This window comes from Acomys minous, assembly GCF_964271855.1.
Source record: "Acomys minous genome assembly, chromosome: 14".
Taxonomy (NCBI): Eukaryota; Metazoa; Chordata; class Mammalia; order Rodentia; family Muridae; genus Acomys; species Acomys minous.
In genome coordinates, this window is record NC_140496.1 from 55452537 (window position 1) to 55472426 (window position 19890).

The window sequence follows — 19890 nt, forward strand, 5'->3', positions numbered from 1 at the left end:
CACCACAAACCAATGAGCTTTCCTACTGGATACTATTGAAGGACAACCTTAACAATAAATCTGGTCCAGAGGGACATAACATCTTGAAAGGGCGGGGCGGAGGGGGGGAACCCACTCTCAGTACTAGAAGGGGAGCAGCGTGGCTATAATGTAAGCGCTCCGGGCTTGAGCAACATGCAACAGTAGCCCGAGAAAAGACCAAAGATACCTACCTGTCCCTCTGAGCGAGGGCGTCAGAGTATTGGGCAGGCTTCCCCTGGCCTCCCGACATGTCTTCCCTGTCCTTGGCGGCATCTTTCAGCCTGTCTGAGAGCTCTGAGTGATACCCCTTCCCCGCCTCCAGCAGAGCGGCCATTCTTGTGGCTTCATTCTTTGCTAGTCTGGATTCCTGGGGGAGGTGGGGGGAGGGAAAGCAGGAAAGTTCAGCAGTGGTCTAGTCCCACTCAGGTCAGGAGCTCTATCTGAGACACGGGACACTTGATGGGCTCAGGAAGTAAAGGAGAGCCGAGGGGCCAGAAGACAGGGTAGCCCTGACAAGGCTTTAGGTGGTCACTCGCCCTTATCTCCATGGACCAGTGGGCCCCCATGGACCAGTGGACCCCCCTCACTCACCCCCTGCAGCAGCTGGGTGTTGTTCTCCAGGAGCTCGTAAACATGTTCTGTCTCCTGCTGCCCTTCCTCAACCTGGCACCCGAGCTCTGCCTCATGCTGGCTGTTGAGATCCTCCACATCGGGCCTAAGAGCACACAGCATTCGCTAATTAGAGCAGACACCAAACTCCATGAGCAGACCCAGAACTCTCCAGCCATTGGCTCACACCGGGGAGGAGAGAGCAAAACAGACACAGCCCTGCACTCTTCCCAGTCCAAACTTCCCATCTCACCCTTTAGGACTTCTAGTGTCTTTGTTGCTTGTCAAGCAGGGCTAGGCCTGCTGCCCTGAGACACCATGATGACTATAACGTCAAGAAGAGAGACTACTGGGGAAGGCAAGGGGCCCAGCAGCTAGATCGCAGGCGTGGACTTTCCCATTTCAACTGTTCTCAGGGGGTTCACTAGCAGCCAGCTGCCTTGCTGTTTGGGCCTGAAATAGTCACTCCATTTAGGTTGCCAGGACATGATGTCCATGTCCACAGAGATGCCCTCCTTTACAACCAGTAATGCACAGAGGACCTGGCCTGAGTCTGGGCCACCTCTACACCGGTTTATTCAATGTTCACTTACCAGGCAGAGAGCAGAGAGTTAATCTGCATACACTCAGGTTTCCGCTGCACGTGGCTTCTTTGATATCCCTAGGAATGGCTAGGAATATCCCTAACTAGGGGGTAAGGTGTCACCAGTTTATTTATAGTGAGCAACAGCTGTCCTTGGCTATCTGAGGATTAGAAATTTGGGGGCCAAGTCAGGTGCTGGGTTATCTGAATTCCGGTTAGGTTTTGTTTGTGTTTTAAGCCCCCCTTTTTTCAGAAGCATGAACCATCTTTTTATTATTTATTATTATTATTATTCAGAAGAAGTGCATTAAGTCATAGGCTTATAAGGCACCAGCAAGTCTAGTCCACTTGAGAATTTGGGCCAGGAGGTTGTCTCCGTGGAGTTGGATTGGACTTCCCCCAGAGGTTGTGGAATTCCTTGGTTTATAGTGGGTGCTAGTCAGTGCCATCCTAGAGGCTACCCCCATCTTCTGGTATTGGCATTTGGATAGCCTTTATGAAGTAGGAGGAGACAAAAGCCAAAGAAATAACCCAAGGATCCAACAATGGCAATTTGGGGGAGTCAGCTTCTCCTTTGGCCCCACATCGGTTGAGAAACTCGCCGGACAGTCAAGAGTAAGGAGTTGTAGAGCGAGCAGGCTACATGTTTTCAGTATTGTGAGATAAATTCAACTCCTCACACCCCAGTTTTTCATGTTTCAGAGTAGTATTTCACTTATATCACAGTAGATATAAGAATGTAACAAACATTTCAAACTGTTACAGAAATCTCAATATGTATTGCTCCAGTGTATAAGTTTTCTAGTACCTATGAGAGCAGGCAAGTTTCTTAATTAGATCCCACCAAAGTCTCAACCCTAATAAGAAAATCCTTCTATTTGTCACTTTGTTGTTTAGCCAACATCCTGTCTAAACTTGAGTATGACTATCAGAATTCTGATCTTAGTTAGCTATCCTAAAACCCAAGAATATCAGGTCAGATCAAACATATTTGGATCACAGGATATATTATAACACCATCATTTAAAACTGGTTTTTAAACCATGACAGAAGCCACGGACTATAAAAGTAACTTTCTTTCCATTTACTGAGACAAAGTTTCATTGTGTAGTCTATCTCAAAATGAATTTGCTATCTAGTCTGCCTGGCTTTAAACTCCTAATCTCTTGCCTCAGCCACCCCAGCACCAAGTCACAGGCGTGTACCCCAGCACCTGGCTAGAGTAACCATCCTGACAAAAATATATCAACAGGGATGGGGGGGGGGGCGGAATCTAGTTTTCTTCCCACCAGGTCCAGACCTTATTCCCCTAATGAAAAAGGTTTTTAAGAGTTTGTTAGCAATCCTCTAGGTTGTTGGTACTGTTGTTGTTTTCTATGTACAACAAAGCAACTACACTGTCATAAACTGGCTTCAGCTGTCAACCTGTCACACCTGGCAAGAATAATCTCAGGGCTGGAGAGATGGCTCAGAGGTTGAGAGCACTTCCTGCTCTTCCAAAGGTCCTGAGTTCAATTCCCATCAACTACTTGGTGGCTCACAACCATCTATAATGAGATCTGGTGCCCTCTTCTGGTGTGCAGTTGTATATGCAGGCAAAAAATTGTATATATAATAAATAAATAAGTCTTTAATAAAAATGAAAAGTAAAATAAAAAAGAATAAATCTCAATTGAGGGATGGTTCCACTGGATCAGCCTGTCGGCATATCTTTAGGGGTATTTTGCTAGTTGGTTGTGGAGGTGGGAAGTGCCACTCAGGGTAGACCATCCTGGGTATAAGGAAGGTAGCTAATCAAACCAGTAAGCAAAGTGGCTCCACAATCTCTTCAGTTCTTGCCTTGAATTCCTGCCTGCCTTCCTCCAGTGGTAACTGTTGCCTGACAAAATAATTTTTTTTTTCCCAATCCAATTCAGTTTTGATCAACAATTTATCACAGCAATGGGAAAACAAACTACAACACACATGTTTGCCCTATGGGAATTGTACTATGAACATTCCTTTGGCATTCATCACTTTTCTAGCAAGAACAATATGGAGTTTGTTCTTTTTAACAAGTGTATAATAGGCCGCAGGACAGATATACTGAAATACCTTCAGCCATTTCCTTATTAGTGGACAATTGCCTCACATTTTCTCCCATTATGAAGACGTATTCCTGGTTTTATCTTGTCATTCATTTACCAGGAACAGAGTTCCTCTAGGGATTATCTGATTTTTTTTTTCACTTTAAAAGCTAATAAAACATACCAAGAATGACGTCATAATGACTTTCACAGAAGAACATGAGAGAAATATTTTCCCTGAACATTATGCCAGCCTTTGGTCTTATTAGCCTGGTCATTGATAAATGCTATTTGCAACTACCTCAACACTCACCGCCTCCTGCTTAGTTCTTTCTATGTAACAGGAAATTCACAGTCTCGGGTCTGGGCGACTTGCCCATCCACAGCAAGGTGTATCTGACCAAGTAACAAACACATCGAAGGGAAATAAAACATGAAATCCATAGCTCCAGGTCCCACGCTCAAACGTGAAAGGTAAATCAGTTACTCTCAGTGACTGAGTCGGACGGAGTCTGGGGCGGGATGGGGTGCGCGTGCGCACAATGCTCTGCGCAGAGCGCGGCCTGCAACTCACCACGTTTTATCCAGCTGACGCCTCCTGTCCTGGAGTTCTTGTTTCAGGCTCTCCACCTCAACCTTCAGCTCGATGTTCTGAAAAGCACACAGACATTAGCCGCCATTAGCCACGGGCGCTCTCTGTCCTGATTTCTGGCCTGACTTTGGCCTTGGTCTACAGCATCACATCGCATCTCATGTCACCTCATCTCATCATCTCAGTCCTTGTCAGAACTCTTGACATCATATGTGGAGATCCAGGGGGGTCAGCAAATGAACTCTCCAGTTCCAAGATTTCCCCTGTGCTGCCCCACCCCCTCACCCCTGAAGCCATCAGCTCTGTAAAACATTAGAGGACAGATATATAGCAAAACAAAGATTTCCTGCTAATATAAGCTAATCTATATCTTAAAATATGAAGGGGGCTAATTATTTGTGTATGTGTGTTCATGTGGGTGGGTGCATGGCTATGTGCAGTTGCATGTGCGTGTAGAGGTCAGAGAGTATGAGGTGTCATTCCTCAGGAACGATCTACCTCCTTCGAGGTAAGGAACTCTCCGCTAGGTTAGGCTAGGCTGTGTGGGACGTGGTCTCCAGAGGTCCACCTGTCTTGGTCTCTCCAGCGCTGGGGTTATCAGTGTAGGATCCCACACCTGGCATTTTAATTTTATTTTATTTTTGGCATCTGTGCCGGCAATCAAACGCAGATCGTCCTGCTTACATGGCAAGTACTTTCCTCACTCAGCTGTCTCCCCAGCCCTGGGTTGATTTTTTTTTTTTAAAGAAATTGTATTTTGTGTGTTTTAAAAACAATGTCATGACATTTTATTATGAAATTGGACTCTTAGAAATCAAGGTGAGAGTGGTTTTGGTGGTAAATCTATGTAGGAAACAATTCTTCTTGGGGCAAGGCAGAAAAAAGGAAGATTATGGCAAAGAAAAGAGGGACGTGAAGGTATGCCTGTAAAGTATGAACAAGGATTTAGTGACATTTGCGCAGTGTGTCCCCTGCAGGTTAAGTAGCCTGCTGTACATGAGGAAGGGCAAATCGATACAGAAAATATTAGTGGGACCAGGAGGTGATTCAGTTGCGGACAGTGCTTACTGTACAAGCACGGGGCCCTCATCAGATCTCCAATACCCACATAAGACAGCTTAAGGGAAAAAAAAAAATCTCACAGCTGGAAAACTGAGGTAAATGCCTGGGATGCATAAATAACCTGACCAGTGAGTTTTCTGCTTCATGATGTCTTGCAAAATCTCTAACAGGCACAAACTGATCAGCGGATGGGCCCCCCAAGAGTCCCTGGTAAGCATTTTTGCATGAAATCTGTATGATCTAAAGCAAAACCAAGCACACATACAAGCCACACCTACAAGCTAAATCTACAAGCATTTCTACAAGGAAGACGAAGGCCAGAAGAGGACTGGGTAAGGCACCTGGCCTCTAAAACCCTTAGTTTTCTCCTCTGTCAAGGGGACTAGAGTGGTCCCAAACTTATACAAACATTAATAAAACCAAATGAAACAATGTATAAAAAACAGCCACTCTACTGGCATTTGGCAAACATTAAAAATAGTAGCTATTACTGAAATTAACAGTAACAATTTGACCTGCCTGACTGAGATAGCTGAAGATATGATTCACAATCACATATCAGACTAACATTGTAGCATAGGAAGGAAAGAAAAGTATTACACTAAAAGAGGGGTGCCCCAGCACTTAAGCATGGGTTCCCAGTCTCTCCATTTTAGCTTTTTGAGATAAGTAGTAAAGAGAAATGAAAGTGGGGGGGCGGTGGGGGGCAGGGAAAAAAGATGGAGAATTACGAGTCTCACATAATTGATGGCATGGTTTATCCACATTTGTCTATGCTCCATGAGCAAGTGTTCCTGTGTAAGTTCTACTCTAAGTATAGCTAAAGTGGGTCCCAAACTACATTTATTTGCTTATCTTATCAACAGATCTTGTCAGTGCAGTGTTAAGATATCTATGGAAATTTATGTGCAGAAGGAAGGGGAGCTTGGGAGGAAGGGACTTATTTTGCTGTGTGCACCCAAAAGGACTATTCACCCAATGAACTCAAGGAAAAATTTCAGCACTGAAGCTTAAATTAAATTTAAAAAGGCACCAGGCACCATCACAATGTCAGCATTTAGAAAGAGCGGCCAGGGCTGGCACACTGAGCGACAGACTGGATGTTTGCTGTGACCTGCAGAGCGCTGCATAAGATGAAACCTGAGGAGCCAGAGCCTCAACAGCAAGTCACATTAAACGTGGCCCTCCCTGAAATGACTTCTACACCAGCATTTACTTCTCAGTTCAACTAGGACCGAGTTAAAAACACAGGACAGACTGGTCAGCTGACTCTCCAAGTTTTCAGTTTTAACTCCAAGTGGAGCAATTGCTCCTATAATTCACAATGTGGTGATTGCTCTTAAAAATGATATTTTCGAGCCAGGCATGGTAACACACGCCTTTAATCCCAGCACTTGAGAGGCGGAGGCAGAGGCAGGCAGATCGCTGTAAGTTCAAGGCCAGCCTTGCCTACAAAGCAAGTCTAGGACAGGCAGGGCTACACAGAGAGCCCTGTCTCAAAAAACAAACAAACAAACAAACAAACAATAATATTTTCAAAATCTTTCCCAATACATTTGGTGGCAGAATAAATCCAACAAATGATGGAGCTAGTGAGTGACCAATAGAGGGAAGAAAATGATCTGCAGAACAGCTACATGTCCTGTGTCCACCTCCTCGCCCCACGGATCTGCGAAAGTGCTAGTTCTCTTCCTTCCTGCCTGCCTCCCCTCCCTCCCTCCCTCCCTCCCTCCCCCTCCCTCCCCCTCCCTCCCTCCCCCTCCCTCCCCTTCCCTCCCTCCCTACCTCTCCCTCCCCCGTCTCTCGACATGGTTTCCCTTTGTAGCCCTGGATGTCCTAGAACTCACTATGTAGACCAGGCTACCCTTGAGCTTAAAGATCCACCTGAGTCTGCCTCTTGAGTGCTGGGATTGAAGGTGTGAACCTGGCACACCTGGCAAATACTATTTATTTTATGTGTAGGATTGTTTTGACTACATGTATGTCTGTACACCACATGTGTGCCTAGTGCCCAGGGAGTGTCCAGAAGAGGAGGGTGGATCCCATGATAACTGGAGTTATAGACAGTTATGAAGAGCCTGGTGGGTGCTGGGAATTGAACCCAGATCCTCTGGAAAAGCAGCCAATGCTCTTAACCACTGAGTCATCTTTCTGGCCCTGAGCTGGTATTTCTTAAGATACACAGGTTTGTTATGTTCCCATATATTTTCTTTCTTTCTTTCTTTCTTTCTTTCTTTCTTTCTTTCTTTTTAAAAGATTTATTTATTATGTACACAATGTTGTGTTGACATGTAACACCTGCACACCAGAAGAGGGCACCAGATCTCATTACAGATGGCTGTGAGCCACCATGTGGTTGCCGGGAATTGAACTCAGGACCTTGGGAAGAGCAGCCAGCGCTCTTAACCTCTGAGCCACCTCTCCAGCCCACCCCACATATTTTCTATCCATGCCTCCCTGTCTTTGTTCTCCCTACTGATCTACAAGCAAAGCCTTTTATTTCTTGCAAACACGGCATACTGATTCTACACTATCCTTACATGCAATAGCACCTATTTAAAACTCAGAGAAAGAGGCACCCTGGGTCCTTAGAGCTTCTTGCATGACCAGCTTTCCAAGCTTAAAATTCACATTCCAAACTTGTTTCATGGACTGAGCTCTGCTATCCAAGGTCGGGATATAGACTAATGCTTTGAGACCGAGTGAAAAACCTTTATCCTGAAGTCTTTTGACAGTCTGCGGCCTGAGAGATGGTTCTGTGGTTAAAGTGCTTGCCTTGTGAGCCCGAGGACTAAAATGTGAATCGCTAAAAACTCAAACAAATGACAGATAGGCATGCTGACCCTCCTGTAATTCTAGCCCTGGAAGACAAAGACAGAAGATTTCCCCAGAGCAAGCTCATTAGCAAGACTAGCCATATGGATGAGCTCTGTGATTGATTGAGAGACCTTATCTCAATGAATCAGGTAGATGAGTAATGAAGAATGATGGGTGAACTCTGTGATTGACTGAGAGACCTTATCTCAAGGACTAAGGTAGAAGAGAGATGAAGGATGATTTCCTATAGCAAACACAGTCCTTCATACACATGCACACACCACACACATACACACCGCATTCAGACACCATGAACACACATGCACACACGCGCGCACACACACACACACACACACACACACACACACACACACACACACGTGAAAAATATATAATTTAAAAAAATAAATGAAAAGACTTTCTGTTTTCTCTCTCTCTCTCTCTCTCTCTTTCTTTTTCTGGTTTTTCAAGACAGGGTCTCTCTGTGTAACTTTGACTGCCCTGGACTCGCTTTGTAGACCAAGTTGGCCTTGAACTCACAGTGATCCACCTGCCTCTGCATCCCGAGTGCTGGGATTAAAGGTGTGCACCACCACGCCCGGCTAAGACTTTCTGTTTTAATCTGAGAACAGTCTCTGAGTAGGTGTTCTATACAACCACTGAAGGTTAAAGAAACTGGATTCTAGCCTCATCTCCTCTCCTTCATCCTCTCTGCCTCAAAGGGGCCAAGTGGTCTCCTATGCACTGCAAGGGAGGCCAGAGACACCAACGTCTGAGTCTGAATATTTGACAGGAAGTTGAACATGGACTAGGTAACTGCTGGTATAAAAAAACACCTTTCAAACTCTTTGTAGACAGCAGCATTGTGGTGTTTGTGCTTTAAGCAAAGAGCTCTCTTTGCTCATTGTTATCACCATCCTCCAAGCACTAGGATTCCTACTATTGGTGAAACCAATCACGCCCTGCATGCCACCAAGGCTCTGCTGAGCCACTCCCTGCTGACGGTGCCTTCTCTCCTTCTGTCGTGGAAGTTGTTAAACTTGGGTTTAAAAAACAACAACAACACAGAAATGTTATGGATTTGTTTATTAACATGTTAAAACAAAAATATGGTGTGTGTGTGTGTGTGTGTGTGTGTGTGTGTGTGTGTGTGTGGTTTTTTTTTTAAATCCCAGTGAGTACAATATACATTGGAGATTAAAGCTACCGAACCGAAACACTTTCCTTAGTTTCTCAGGCTTGAGCTCAGGGAGTTCTCTGTCCTGTTTGGGGTAAGTCAAGGTCAGACTTCGGAACACCTACTGCACATTTAAAGACAGGAGAAGCCAGAGAGAAGTGGGCCCTGTCACAAAGGAGTCTTTACGTGGGACAAAAGCAAATGCAGCAAATCCCACCCTAATCAATTCTGTAATTGAAGAGACTGAGATATTTTGGTGGGAGGAAGAGTTGCAGGCTTTGGGGAGATTCTCCCACAGTCCTACCCGCCCCCATGAGACGGAACCTTCAGTGATGGGCTTTAGAGATGTGCAGTTTGTAAGCGCTCCTCACACACAGAGCAGTTTCCTTTCTCAGGCTTCTCCGTTCACACTGGGGTAAGATTATCTCTCCCTGTAGAACATGGTGAGGCACGTCAAGCTTGCACAGGGCGTTCTATCCTGACTGAAGTACAAGGTACTTGTATGAGATCTCTAGAAATCGCTTTAGTAGTTTCTGAAGGAATTCTCTTATGAATAAAATTTCCTTCTACTCACAAAATGTCTAAGCAAAGCAGAACCCTAGTGGGTGCAGACGCCTCGTTCTGTCACGAATGGCGTGCTGCTACAGTGGCCATCCCAAAGCTTCGTACATTTGACTCACTCACACTGGGACCTGTCCCTCTTGCCTTCCAGAATCATCGTGTCACCTGCTGTTCCAGTGTCCTGTGTGAACGTGAGACATCTAGACAGCTGTGCAAACCATTAAGGCTTTAGACTTTAACAGAGTAGTAGAAGTGCAACTCCCGCCTCCCACAGAGACTATGCTCACCCTCATGCAGCTGTACACCAAGGCCCATGCTCCAGCATGGGACAAGTGTCCTTCATTGCCAGGGAAGGGACAACAGTGCCGTGTCTTCAGTCTCCATTACACTGGGCAACACTGGGGTGGTGCCTGGCTAGAGCCAGCTTGAGTATCCAGTCTCCCAAGGAGACGGAAAAAAACAAGTGGAAAAGTTTGGTTTCTACAACAGTAGGCACTGTGTCTGAACTGTGACACTTTGTTCAGGGAACAGTCTCAAGTCCAACTTATGTCAGTTCTTCATAGGGTCCTAAAGCCATGCCCACTTGCTTTGAGTGGACAGACACTGAATGTTGACATCTGAGCGCACTGACAGTCTAAGATTAGGTGTTTGGGTAAACATGAGGAGGGATTGGTGTGTGTGTGTGTGTGTGTGTGTGTGTGTGTGTGTGTGTGTGTGTGTGTGAAAGAGAAGGGGGAAAGGGAGGGAGGTGATGGGAGAGGGACAGACAGACAGACAGATAGATGATGGATAAGAAGACAGAGAAAAGTTGCTCTTTGGGCAGAGGGCAAGGTAACTGACTTGTAAGAGGCCAGAATTTGCCTATTTTTTTGCCCCCAACCATCAACCCATGTGTGTGCAAGATACTCTAACAGCTTTTAGAACTATCAGGTTGGATGGCCCTCAGTGAGTTTATAGCCTAAGTATAAATAATGAAATAGTTGATTTATAGCATATTGCAATAAGCCAGAGGGGGGAAAAACCCAGGATCAGATAGCTACATAGAAATGTGCACAGGTGGCAGATATAAATAGCAACAGTAGCAGATACATAACTTATTGTGAAGTCATGTGACCCCTGATCTCATCCTCTAAAGAGACGCTGCTAAACCCGCAGCCGATGTACCGTGCCTCAGGCTGTTCTCCCTCCCAGCATCCCAGCTACAGCACCATCCAGGGAAGGCAAGCCTCCAGTGCCGAGGCTGTAGCACAGTAAGGTGATGATCAGCCTGGGTGCAAATACCAGTTCTCACACATCCTATTACATTGAACACAGGAAAATGCAGATTAAGCCAGTTTTCACAGATAGCTCATTCTTGAGACTACTCCAGGGACTTCAGTCCAGTCCCTTCGGGTTTTCATTTCAGGTATGTCACTTAAGCATACAATAAAATGAGGTGGAAATGAAAATATTGACATACTGGAGGTATTCAATAAATGTAATTTCCACACAGCAGTCAGATGAAATAAACAATTCTGACCAACACTCAGTTTGGGAATCCAGTTCTTTAGAAAAAAAAAAAGGTTAAAATGGAGTATATTTGGAATTTGATAGTGGAAGGAAATATACATGCATGGGTATGTATATTGGGCAAAGGGTAGCTAGGAAATCTTTGAGTGTCTGGTCAAGGTTTGCTATGAGCTAAAACTGCTCTACAATGTAATGTGTACTTTCAAAAAAGGATAAATGAGGAAAAATGGGGTGACCTGGCTATTTTATTGAGACTCTGTGCACAGAGGTCCCAAGATGCACACTGTCTTTTTCACACTGACCTCCAACTAAACCTCAGTGTGTCAGAAGCTATTCATCTCCCTGGCTTCGCTGTTAGCCTCGTGGTTGAGTCCCAGAGCCTTTGTTGCTCTGCCGGGACCGAGCTGCCAAGTGAGAAGACATCCACATAAATATCAATGACCTCAGACACACACACACACACACACACACACACACACACACACACACACACCCCAGTACATTCCTTAGTAGGACAAACCTCTCTGGCTTGGCTGGAGTCTATGTTCACAAATAGGCCTGGCTGGGCTTAATTTAGTAACTGCAGGCCCTGGTAAGAGCCGGCCCGGGTGAGGCTGGAGCCCCCGCAATCCCCCAGGATACTTCCCGGGAGACAGCAGCCCAGGCCCATTGCAGGAGCTAAAAGGGATGCTCCAAATGATGTCCTTCTCTCAGCTGTTTAAGAACTGCATTTCGCAGGAATCACCCTTTGGTTTTCTTAAGCTCTCCCCAGGCATCAGGCGTAGGCCTTATGTGGAATATAATAACAGTATCAAAGGCTGGGCAAAGTGGTGTGCAACTTTCATCTCAGGACTCAGGCTGGCAGATCTCTGTGAATTCAAGGCCAGCTCATCTATACAACGAATTTCACGCTTAGCCAGGGCTATGCAGTGAGACCCTGTCTCAAAAACCAAACCACCCCAAACATAAATCAATTGGGAGATACGGCCAGCTGGATGCTTTTACGTTCTTGATGGAGCTGACATGATCTGATGTTGGACTCTAATGTCTGACTCCCGCTTTGAAAGCCTGGCCTGGCCTAAAGCAAACCCTATGATCTCCAGGCAGCTCTCTGAACTCAAATCTCTCCTGGAAACCGGGGACAGTGTTGGACCTTAGACACTACAGTTGTACCATTCAGGATGACAGACACAGGTCATCCACCACTCCTGTGCCCTGGAGGTGTGACTAGTGCAGACTGAACACACCATGAAGATTCCAGCAGTGTTTACAGTTTACAGTGGATTTTTAATATTGACTATCACAAAAAAAATGCAATCTCAAAAGCATTAAGACTTTTTAGACTTCGGTCTTATGTTGAAATTACAATCTTTTAAATGTATTATTGCCACCAATATTTTTTTGTGTGTCACCAGAGAATTTCAAGAGGCATGTGTGGCTTCTAATATTCTCCCTCACATTTGTAAGTACATTGTATGTGACCATGCTTGGTGCTTTGCCACTAATCTTATGGTCTAAACACACCAGAAAGTTACTGAATGTAACTTATTAAGCACTTTACACTTATTAAATATGTGGTAAAGGATAAATAAATAAGGCTACCCACCCTCTCACCAGTCAGCAACTTGTCCTCTGCCCAAAAAGCATCTTGCCTCTGTCTGCCTGTCTCCCAGTGTCTCAAAACAGGTTACACAAGTGAGATGGTTCAGGTTTCTACAACGGCAGCACCTACATGCAAACAGTAACTCTTCAGGCCACTGTCTCAAGCCCAACCTACGCCAGTCCTTAATAGTAAATTCTTTTCAACCATCACACACAGAGAGAAGATTCCAGTTCATTAGGAGCGAAGCAAAAGCACTGAGTGACAGCAGAGAGGTCGGTGACGCAGCTCCACTCCCTGCTTGGATGGCAAAGCTGCAAGTCAGCGTGGGCATGACATTCCTTTTATCTTCCACTCCCTTCCCAACAGCTGGCACGCACATCCTACCTACAGAAGATAGTTAGGTATTTACCAAGTGAGAGACTGTTGTTCAGACTCTGTCAAGGACTTCCCCTTGCTAGTTGGTCCTTTTCTCAAGTTATTGGCTTCCTAAATCTACCAACCAGCCCTTCTGTGCAATTCCAGAAGAGTCAGGGTCCCCTGGACTTCTCCCAGCATCTGGGTGTCAGGGGAGGACAGAAGAAGGGACAGAGAAAGCGACTTCTCACCCGCACCCACCTGCACAGCTGCATCTCACCTACAGCTTACTGGGCGTCGGTAACGGGTCCACATACAACCTAGATTTCTGTTTTGAATTCAGTAATGTTTCTGTTGAGAGCTACAGAGGATACTTGGTGTTGATCTCACCTACAAAGTGTAACCTATGCGAAGAGCTAAGATACATTTGGATTAACAACAACAACAACAAAAACTGATAGCTAGAGATTAAATGATTTGTGCCAAACAGTTATTCTGAACTGTAGTCAATTGGAGAATGGATGGAGAGACACGATTTGGGACAGTGATGGTGAAGAAAGGACCATCTACTAAGTGATGCGTGGTCTGGACTCTGAAAGATGGGTAGGATTTGTAGGTGCACAGAGAGCAGGTAGCCAGATACGGACAAGGACGCTGCAGCATGAGCAAGCCCCGCAGGGAGTAACTCACTCTAAGAGTATGTTTGAAAATACATTTTGGGGAACAAATAAAAGTGTGCTTCCTCCCTGAAACCATGACAGCCCCCTCCTGTCACACCTGCCTGGGTACCAACACCAGCTCTTCCTCTGGTCACAGATACTTTTTCAAACCCAGGAAGTCTCCTCCTCTCTCTTCCGTTAATATTTCACTCTCTACTGAAAACTTCTATTGCTACATGATATATGGTCTCTTTTCATTGTTTCAAAATACTCTCCCACCAACCCAGCATTTTACCAGCTACTGTCTGTTCCTTTCTTATCCTTGGAACATAGCTCTTCAGTGTAATTGTTCATTTTCACTACCCCAGTGACTCGCGGCCCCCCCAACCCCGCTTCTCTCTCCAGGGTTTCTCTGTGTAGCCTTGGCTGTCCTAGACTCTTTGTAGACCAGGCTAGCCTTGAACGCCTACCTCTGTCTCCACTAGTGCTGGAACTGAAGGCGTGCGCCACCACTCCTGGCTGGCTCTCAGTTTTGAAGTTTACTAAAATCAGGTACTCACCTCCACTACTTCACCATAGGCGTTCTAATGGAGATGGCAGATGGTACTAAAGCCAACGGTGAATTTTTAGTCATCCTCATCAAGTCTTATCTTGCACGTTGCACATTGAATCCATCCATGTAAATCCCATCAGATCGGCCTCCTTCCCCACTTTTTCCTACATTAACTGTTGCTTTAGTTCAAATGGATTACAGCAGATGTCTCCCAATTGTCCCCCTGCCTGCTATCCCAGCGCCTCTATACTCTGTTTACAATGTTATAACCACATTTTGATCTTTTCCTAAGTCAGAGAGGGATGCTACTTGCTAGAATAATCCTCAGTCAAAGTCCTTACTACCCTATGTGACTCGGGACAGTCTAAAATCATTAAAATTATCAAGCACCTCCAGCTGCATCACCTCTGAGCGCACATCATTTCCCCTGGTCTTGTGCTGCTTCGGCCATGACAACTCTTGTGTTGTTCATTAACCTGGAAAATTCTTCCCTGGGTTAGCTGGTTGGCTAGCCTCCTCATGTTCTTCTAGTCACTATTTAAAAATCACTTTTTATATCACAGAAAACAGGTTTTGTAGTATCTTATAAATTGGCACACGCAGGCATTATATGGCCTAATAGTTCCATACCCAAGTGAACTAAAACAACATGAATATTCATAGTACCTTTTTCCTATTAGCCAGTCACTGGACACTAACTGTGTGTCCATTAACAGATGGGTAAACAAATTGTTTCACCACCATTTTTTGGAATGCTGGTAAACAATGAAAATGAAAGTGCTATTGATACAAATAACATGAATGGACAACAATAAGTTAGATGAAGGAAACCTTGATTCCCTTTGTATGGAATTCTAGAGCAGAGAAAACTGATGTATAGACAGAAATCAGACCAATGACTCCCTGAGCCTGGAGGTGTAAGGGGATCGGCACCACCGGGTGCACAGGACTGTTCCGGGGTGACGGGAACATTTTGTATTTTGTTTGTGTGGTGGCTGTTACTAATCCATTAACAATTATTAAAATTCACCCAAACTGTACAATTAATTTAAAAAGAGAAAGTGAAACAATAAATAAAGGAAGTGAAAATGCAAATAGCCAAGTGCTAAGGGTAAAGAACTCAGAATTAAGAGCTCTCTCCCTGCTCATATGAGGCCGGAGCGGGAGCACTACCAGTGCTATTCTCCGTGCTCATATGAGGCCGGAGCGGGAGCACTGCCAGTGCTATTCTCCGTGCTCACATGAGGCTGGAGCGGGAGCACTGCCAGTGCTATTCTCCCTGCTCACATGAGGCTGGAGCGGGAGCACTGCCAGTGCTATTCTCCATGCTCACATGAGGCAGAGCGGGAGCACTGCCAGTGCTATTCTCCGTGCTCACATGAGGCTGGAGCGGGAGCACTGCCAGTGCTATTCTCCATGCTCACATGAGGCTGGAGCGGGAGCACTGCCGGCACTATGCAGTAAGCCCAGGACAGGGTCCTCCATTGGTCACTCACTTGGATCTTTATTTCTTTTCTATCCTAATGCTACAAAACAAACAGTAACAGTGACAGGAGCAGAAGCGACGATTGACGGGGCGTGAGATGCACTGTAAGTGGGGCTCCACATTCTCCACTCCCGCAGCTCATGCCTGCGTGCACTTCCCTCAGGCCAGGCAAGACCTGGGCTTGTTTCTAGCAAGCTGCATGTGGCAACTCTGAGGGAGTGAGACTCCTGGATGAGTGCTAAGTCTCTCAGAGGCAGACAGAGGGCCAAGGCCTCTCCTTGCGGATTTGAAGGCGTGATGGAGTGAACGCCCACAGGACAAGAAGCAATAGGCGGCTTCAAGGTCCTGCAGGCAGTCTCTAGCTAGCTAACACAGCGGTTCTCAACCTTCCTAACACTTCGACCTTTACAATTCCTCATCTTGCAGTGACACCCCCCCTCCCAACTTAAAGTTATTTTTGTCGCTACTTCATAACTATAAAGTTGCTTTTGTTTAGAATTGTGATGTCAATATCTGACATTCGTCTTCTGTGAAAGGTTCACTTGACCCCCAAGGACGCCGTGCGCTACAGGCTGAGGACTGCTGAGCTAGCATTTAAGACAAACCAAGGGTCTCAACTCTGTAACCACCAGGTAATAGATTCTGTTGACCACCTGAGGGAGCCCAGGAGAAGACTCTTCTGTAGACAACATTGCAGACTGAGCAAGACAGTGGCCCTTAGGACACTAGCAGAGAACTCAGCTAAGCTGTTCTGTGACATGTGTGTGCACATAGCAGTGTATGTACATGTGTGCATGTACATATGTCTTTTGTTTTGTTTTGTTTTGCTAGACAGGGTTTCTCTGTGTAGCCTTGGCTTTCCTGGACTGACTCACTTTGTAGACCAGGCTGGCCTCGAACCCACAGACATCTGCCTGCCTCTGCCTCCCGAGTGCTGGGATTAAAGGCGTGCACCACCACGCCCAGTGTGCACATGTCTTTGAAGTCACTGTATAAGTATGGCAGCCCTAGACATTCTTTGGTACCATAAACTCATTCTCTGCTCTTATGCATTTGAACCCCGCTATTGTCAGGATGTGGTTTGTTCTCCAGTGAGTCAAGCTTTGAAACTTTGATCCCTGTGTGCCAATGCTGAGGAGAGATGGAACCTTAAGAGTTGAAGCCTAATCGGGGCAGTGGTGGCGCATGCCTTTAATCCCAGCACTCAGGAGGCAGAGGCAGGCGGATATCTGAGTTCAATGCCAGTCTGATCTACAGAGAGTTCCAGGACAACCAGAACTACACAGTAAAACCCGGTCTCAACAAAAGGAAACACCATCCCCCGCCCCCAAAAAAAGTAAATAGAGAGGTGGATCCCAATGGGAGAAAGGAAGAGAGTGGTTTTCATAGGACACCCATTAGTTCTTATTAGAGGAAGTTGTTATACAAACTGCTCTCTACCCCATGTCCTGTCTCAGCATGCGATCTCTCTCTCCTTCTCTCTTTCTCTCTCTCTTCTCTCTCTCTCTCTCTTCTCTCTTTCTCTCTGTCTCCCTCTCTCTCTCCCCCTCCTCTGTCTCTCTCTGTCTCTCTCCCTTTCCCTCTCTCTTTCGCCTTTTTCTCCTTCCACCTCCCTCTTGCTCTCATTCACATTGTGATGCCAACCAACATGACACGGTACAATCAAAGGGATCTTACAAGATCTTTCACATGAATTTTGGACTTTGAACTTCTGAGAACTGAATTCTAAATAAACTTCTATTAGTTATAAGGTACCAGCCATAAGTATTTAATTACAGTAATAGAAAAGGGACTAATACAAATATATATTCTTTTGCACTGTTCTACTTTCTTTTCAATTTTTCTCCCCTAAGAGTTTCACTTTGTAATTACAGAGTTATTTACTTACATTGTTTACTGTTCACTGTCCACCCATGATAGACAAACTCCATGAAGTCTCGCCTGCTTTGTGCATTAATATTTACCAACAACCTCCAGTAGAACAAAGAACACACACACACAGAGGCACACACCTAAAAAAAAAATCTAGTGTTCCAGATTAACCAAGCTTGTTTTTATCTCAGCATGGACAGGAAACAGCTAACTACTACCTGTTAGGCATTGAAATGCACTCTAAGTCTGTTCTTCCCCAAGATTTCAAAAACAACAACAACAACAATAACAAAAACAGAACAACAACAACAACAACAACAAATCCTACTATCCTTTTAATTCTTCTTTTGTTTTGTTTGTGGTCTTGTTTTAGTCCAGGCGTAGGCCAGCCTCAACTGATTCTTCTGCCTGTTTCCAAGAAACTGGGACTCTACAGGTGTGCCACAATACTCAGTTTAGGATCTCATTTTTGGTTAATTTTAATATGGTTTGAATCACTTCCTGTTTCATCTGACCTCAGAGCACACCAGCCTGGCAGGGCACGGTACAGCAAGGACAGCCCTGGTTCTATTACATCCCATGCAATTTCTGCCTGATTCACTAGTCAAATGAGGCCAGCGCCGTCTTCCACCACAAACCCATCAACAGGGCAGTTCCCCTCCTCTTGCCACAGTCCTGGCAGAAGCCACCAAGACACAGGTGCTCCCTTGCTAAGCTCTTTCCGCTTTCAGCCACCTTTGGTACCCTGGGAGTTCACCACTGAAAAACAGCATTTGCATTAGAAAGAGTGGGGAACTTTAAACCCCAAAGAGTGTGCCAAGGCTTTGCGGAGTAAGCACAGAACTAGAGCATGTAGCTGCTGGGGTACCAGGCAGACTCCCTGCGCCTACTGCTCCTTTACAGATCTCTTTCACAGGCTGCTCTGTGGCAGAGAATAAATATGGGTAAAATGTGTAAACTGGATCCTGGCACGTAGCACTCACTAAACCTCTCTACTTTTTTACCCCTGGGATTAAAATGGAAAGTGTTTAGTATTTTGAGGAGGCAATGAGACAAGGCCCGGGACTGGAAACCCCTCTCGGAGCTACAAAGCTACAAAACGGTCATTTCCTGCATGACTTTTATGTCATTTTATATCACTTCATAGCTTAGGCACTAGCTACCGACTCTGGCTCCTTTAAGAAGTAGGAAGAAGAGAGAGAAATTAGGAAGAGGCTGAGGGTCATACTCTAGAGCCTGAGGAAGAATCGCTTTGTTGAGCGATGATACCACCTTGAAAGGGCAGCAGGTCATGCAGGTCTCTTTATGCGACAGAACCAGCTTTCCCAGGGATGAAGGAGCTCCCCCCCACCCCCTTAGCTCCACCTTTGCAGACAATGCAAGAACAGGTTACTACAGTCTTAGCTGGAGAGTGCTCTGAGACACCAAAGGCTGGGCAGCAGGCTGAGCTTCCGCACGAGACAGGTTTGATTAAGACTTAGAGCAGACACGGCTTCTCACCTCTTTGGGCTCACAGGTTTCATACCTTCCTTAATTTTGGTACCCAGAAGACCCTGGATGAGCTCTGGGCCCATCCAGTCCTGGCCTGGGAGCAGAGTGGTGATGTGGCCCTGTGGCATCAAGTGTGGACAAGACCGGAGAAGGGGTAATAAGAGGACCGGACACTGCTAAAAGGCTTGTGGCTAGAGTCACGCTGCCTCCACAGGCACCAGCCATCCCAGTTAGAGTCACAGACAGGATTCCCCTAGAAGCCTTAAAAAGAACTTGCAGACTCCTCCTCCGGGCGCTGCCATATTGTATGACTAGCCGACCTCTGCATGCAGGCTGTTTCTGCAGGAAAAAATTCTCTTTGTGTTTGCATACTATTTGAGTCTGGGGTGGTTCCTTCAATGATTTTTCAGTCCCTTACAGACCAAGTTTGCATCTATGCTGTGCAGAGATGCCCAGGTTGACTAGAGAACGCCGGACAGGGATGTTAGCTCCAGCGTGTCTGAGAAACGCCGCTGCCTGTGGCTTTGTGGAGAGAACCCAAGATCTTCTAAGAAATGGTGATGTAGGGATGGACTGACTTCGGGTCCACACTCTCTTTGTGCTAGAGATCATGACATTGAATCTGGCAGCTTCCTCAGCATTGATGTTGAGATTTCTCTCTCCAAACCTCTCTTCGGCTGTTGAAGACCCTATGTGCATGACAATATGACTTCTATGGGGCAGCCAAACTTCCCGAAGGCTGGGAGACAGGAAGCTGCCACTCCAAGGGAGCTTGTGCCTTTTATTCCCTCCCAACCTACTCAGGCCACGTTTCCACGCAGTGGGTATGGAAGCTGCCCAGTGCAGCCCGAAGCCACTTCTAAAGTTGCTTGGCA

The 19890-nt window shown here is 45.8% G+C and overlaps 1 protein-coding gene across 4 annotated transcripts in view; it reads right to left on the reverse strand.

Moving 5' to 3' along the window:
* PDE4DIP (phosphodiesterase 4D interacting protein) overlaps positions 1–19890 on the reverse strand; it is a 204117-nt gene that overhangs the window by 96788 nt on the left and 87439 nt on the right. For 3 of the 4 annotated variants that reach the window (XM_084756809.1, XM_084756800.1, XM_084756803.1), the window contains 3 exons: positions 3854–3930; positions 613–736; positions 213–388 (listed from right to left, as the gene is read on the reverse strand). In XM_084756809.1, coding sequence (XP_084612935.1) covers positions 213–388; positions 613–736; positions 3854–3930 — 377 coding nt within the window. The remainder of the gene's footprint in view (positions 1–212; positions 389–612; positions 737–3853; positions 3931–19890) is intronic. The other variant, XM_084756810.1, reaches the window with a different exon arrangement.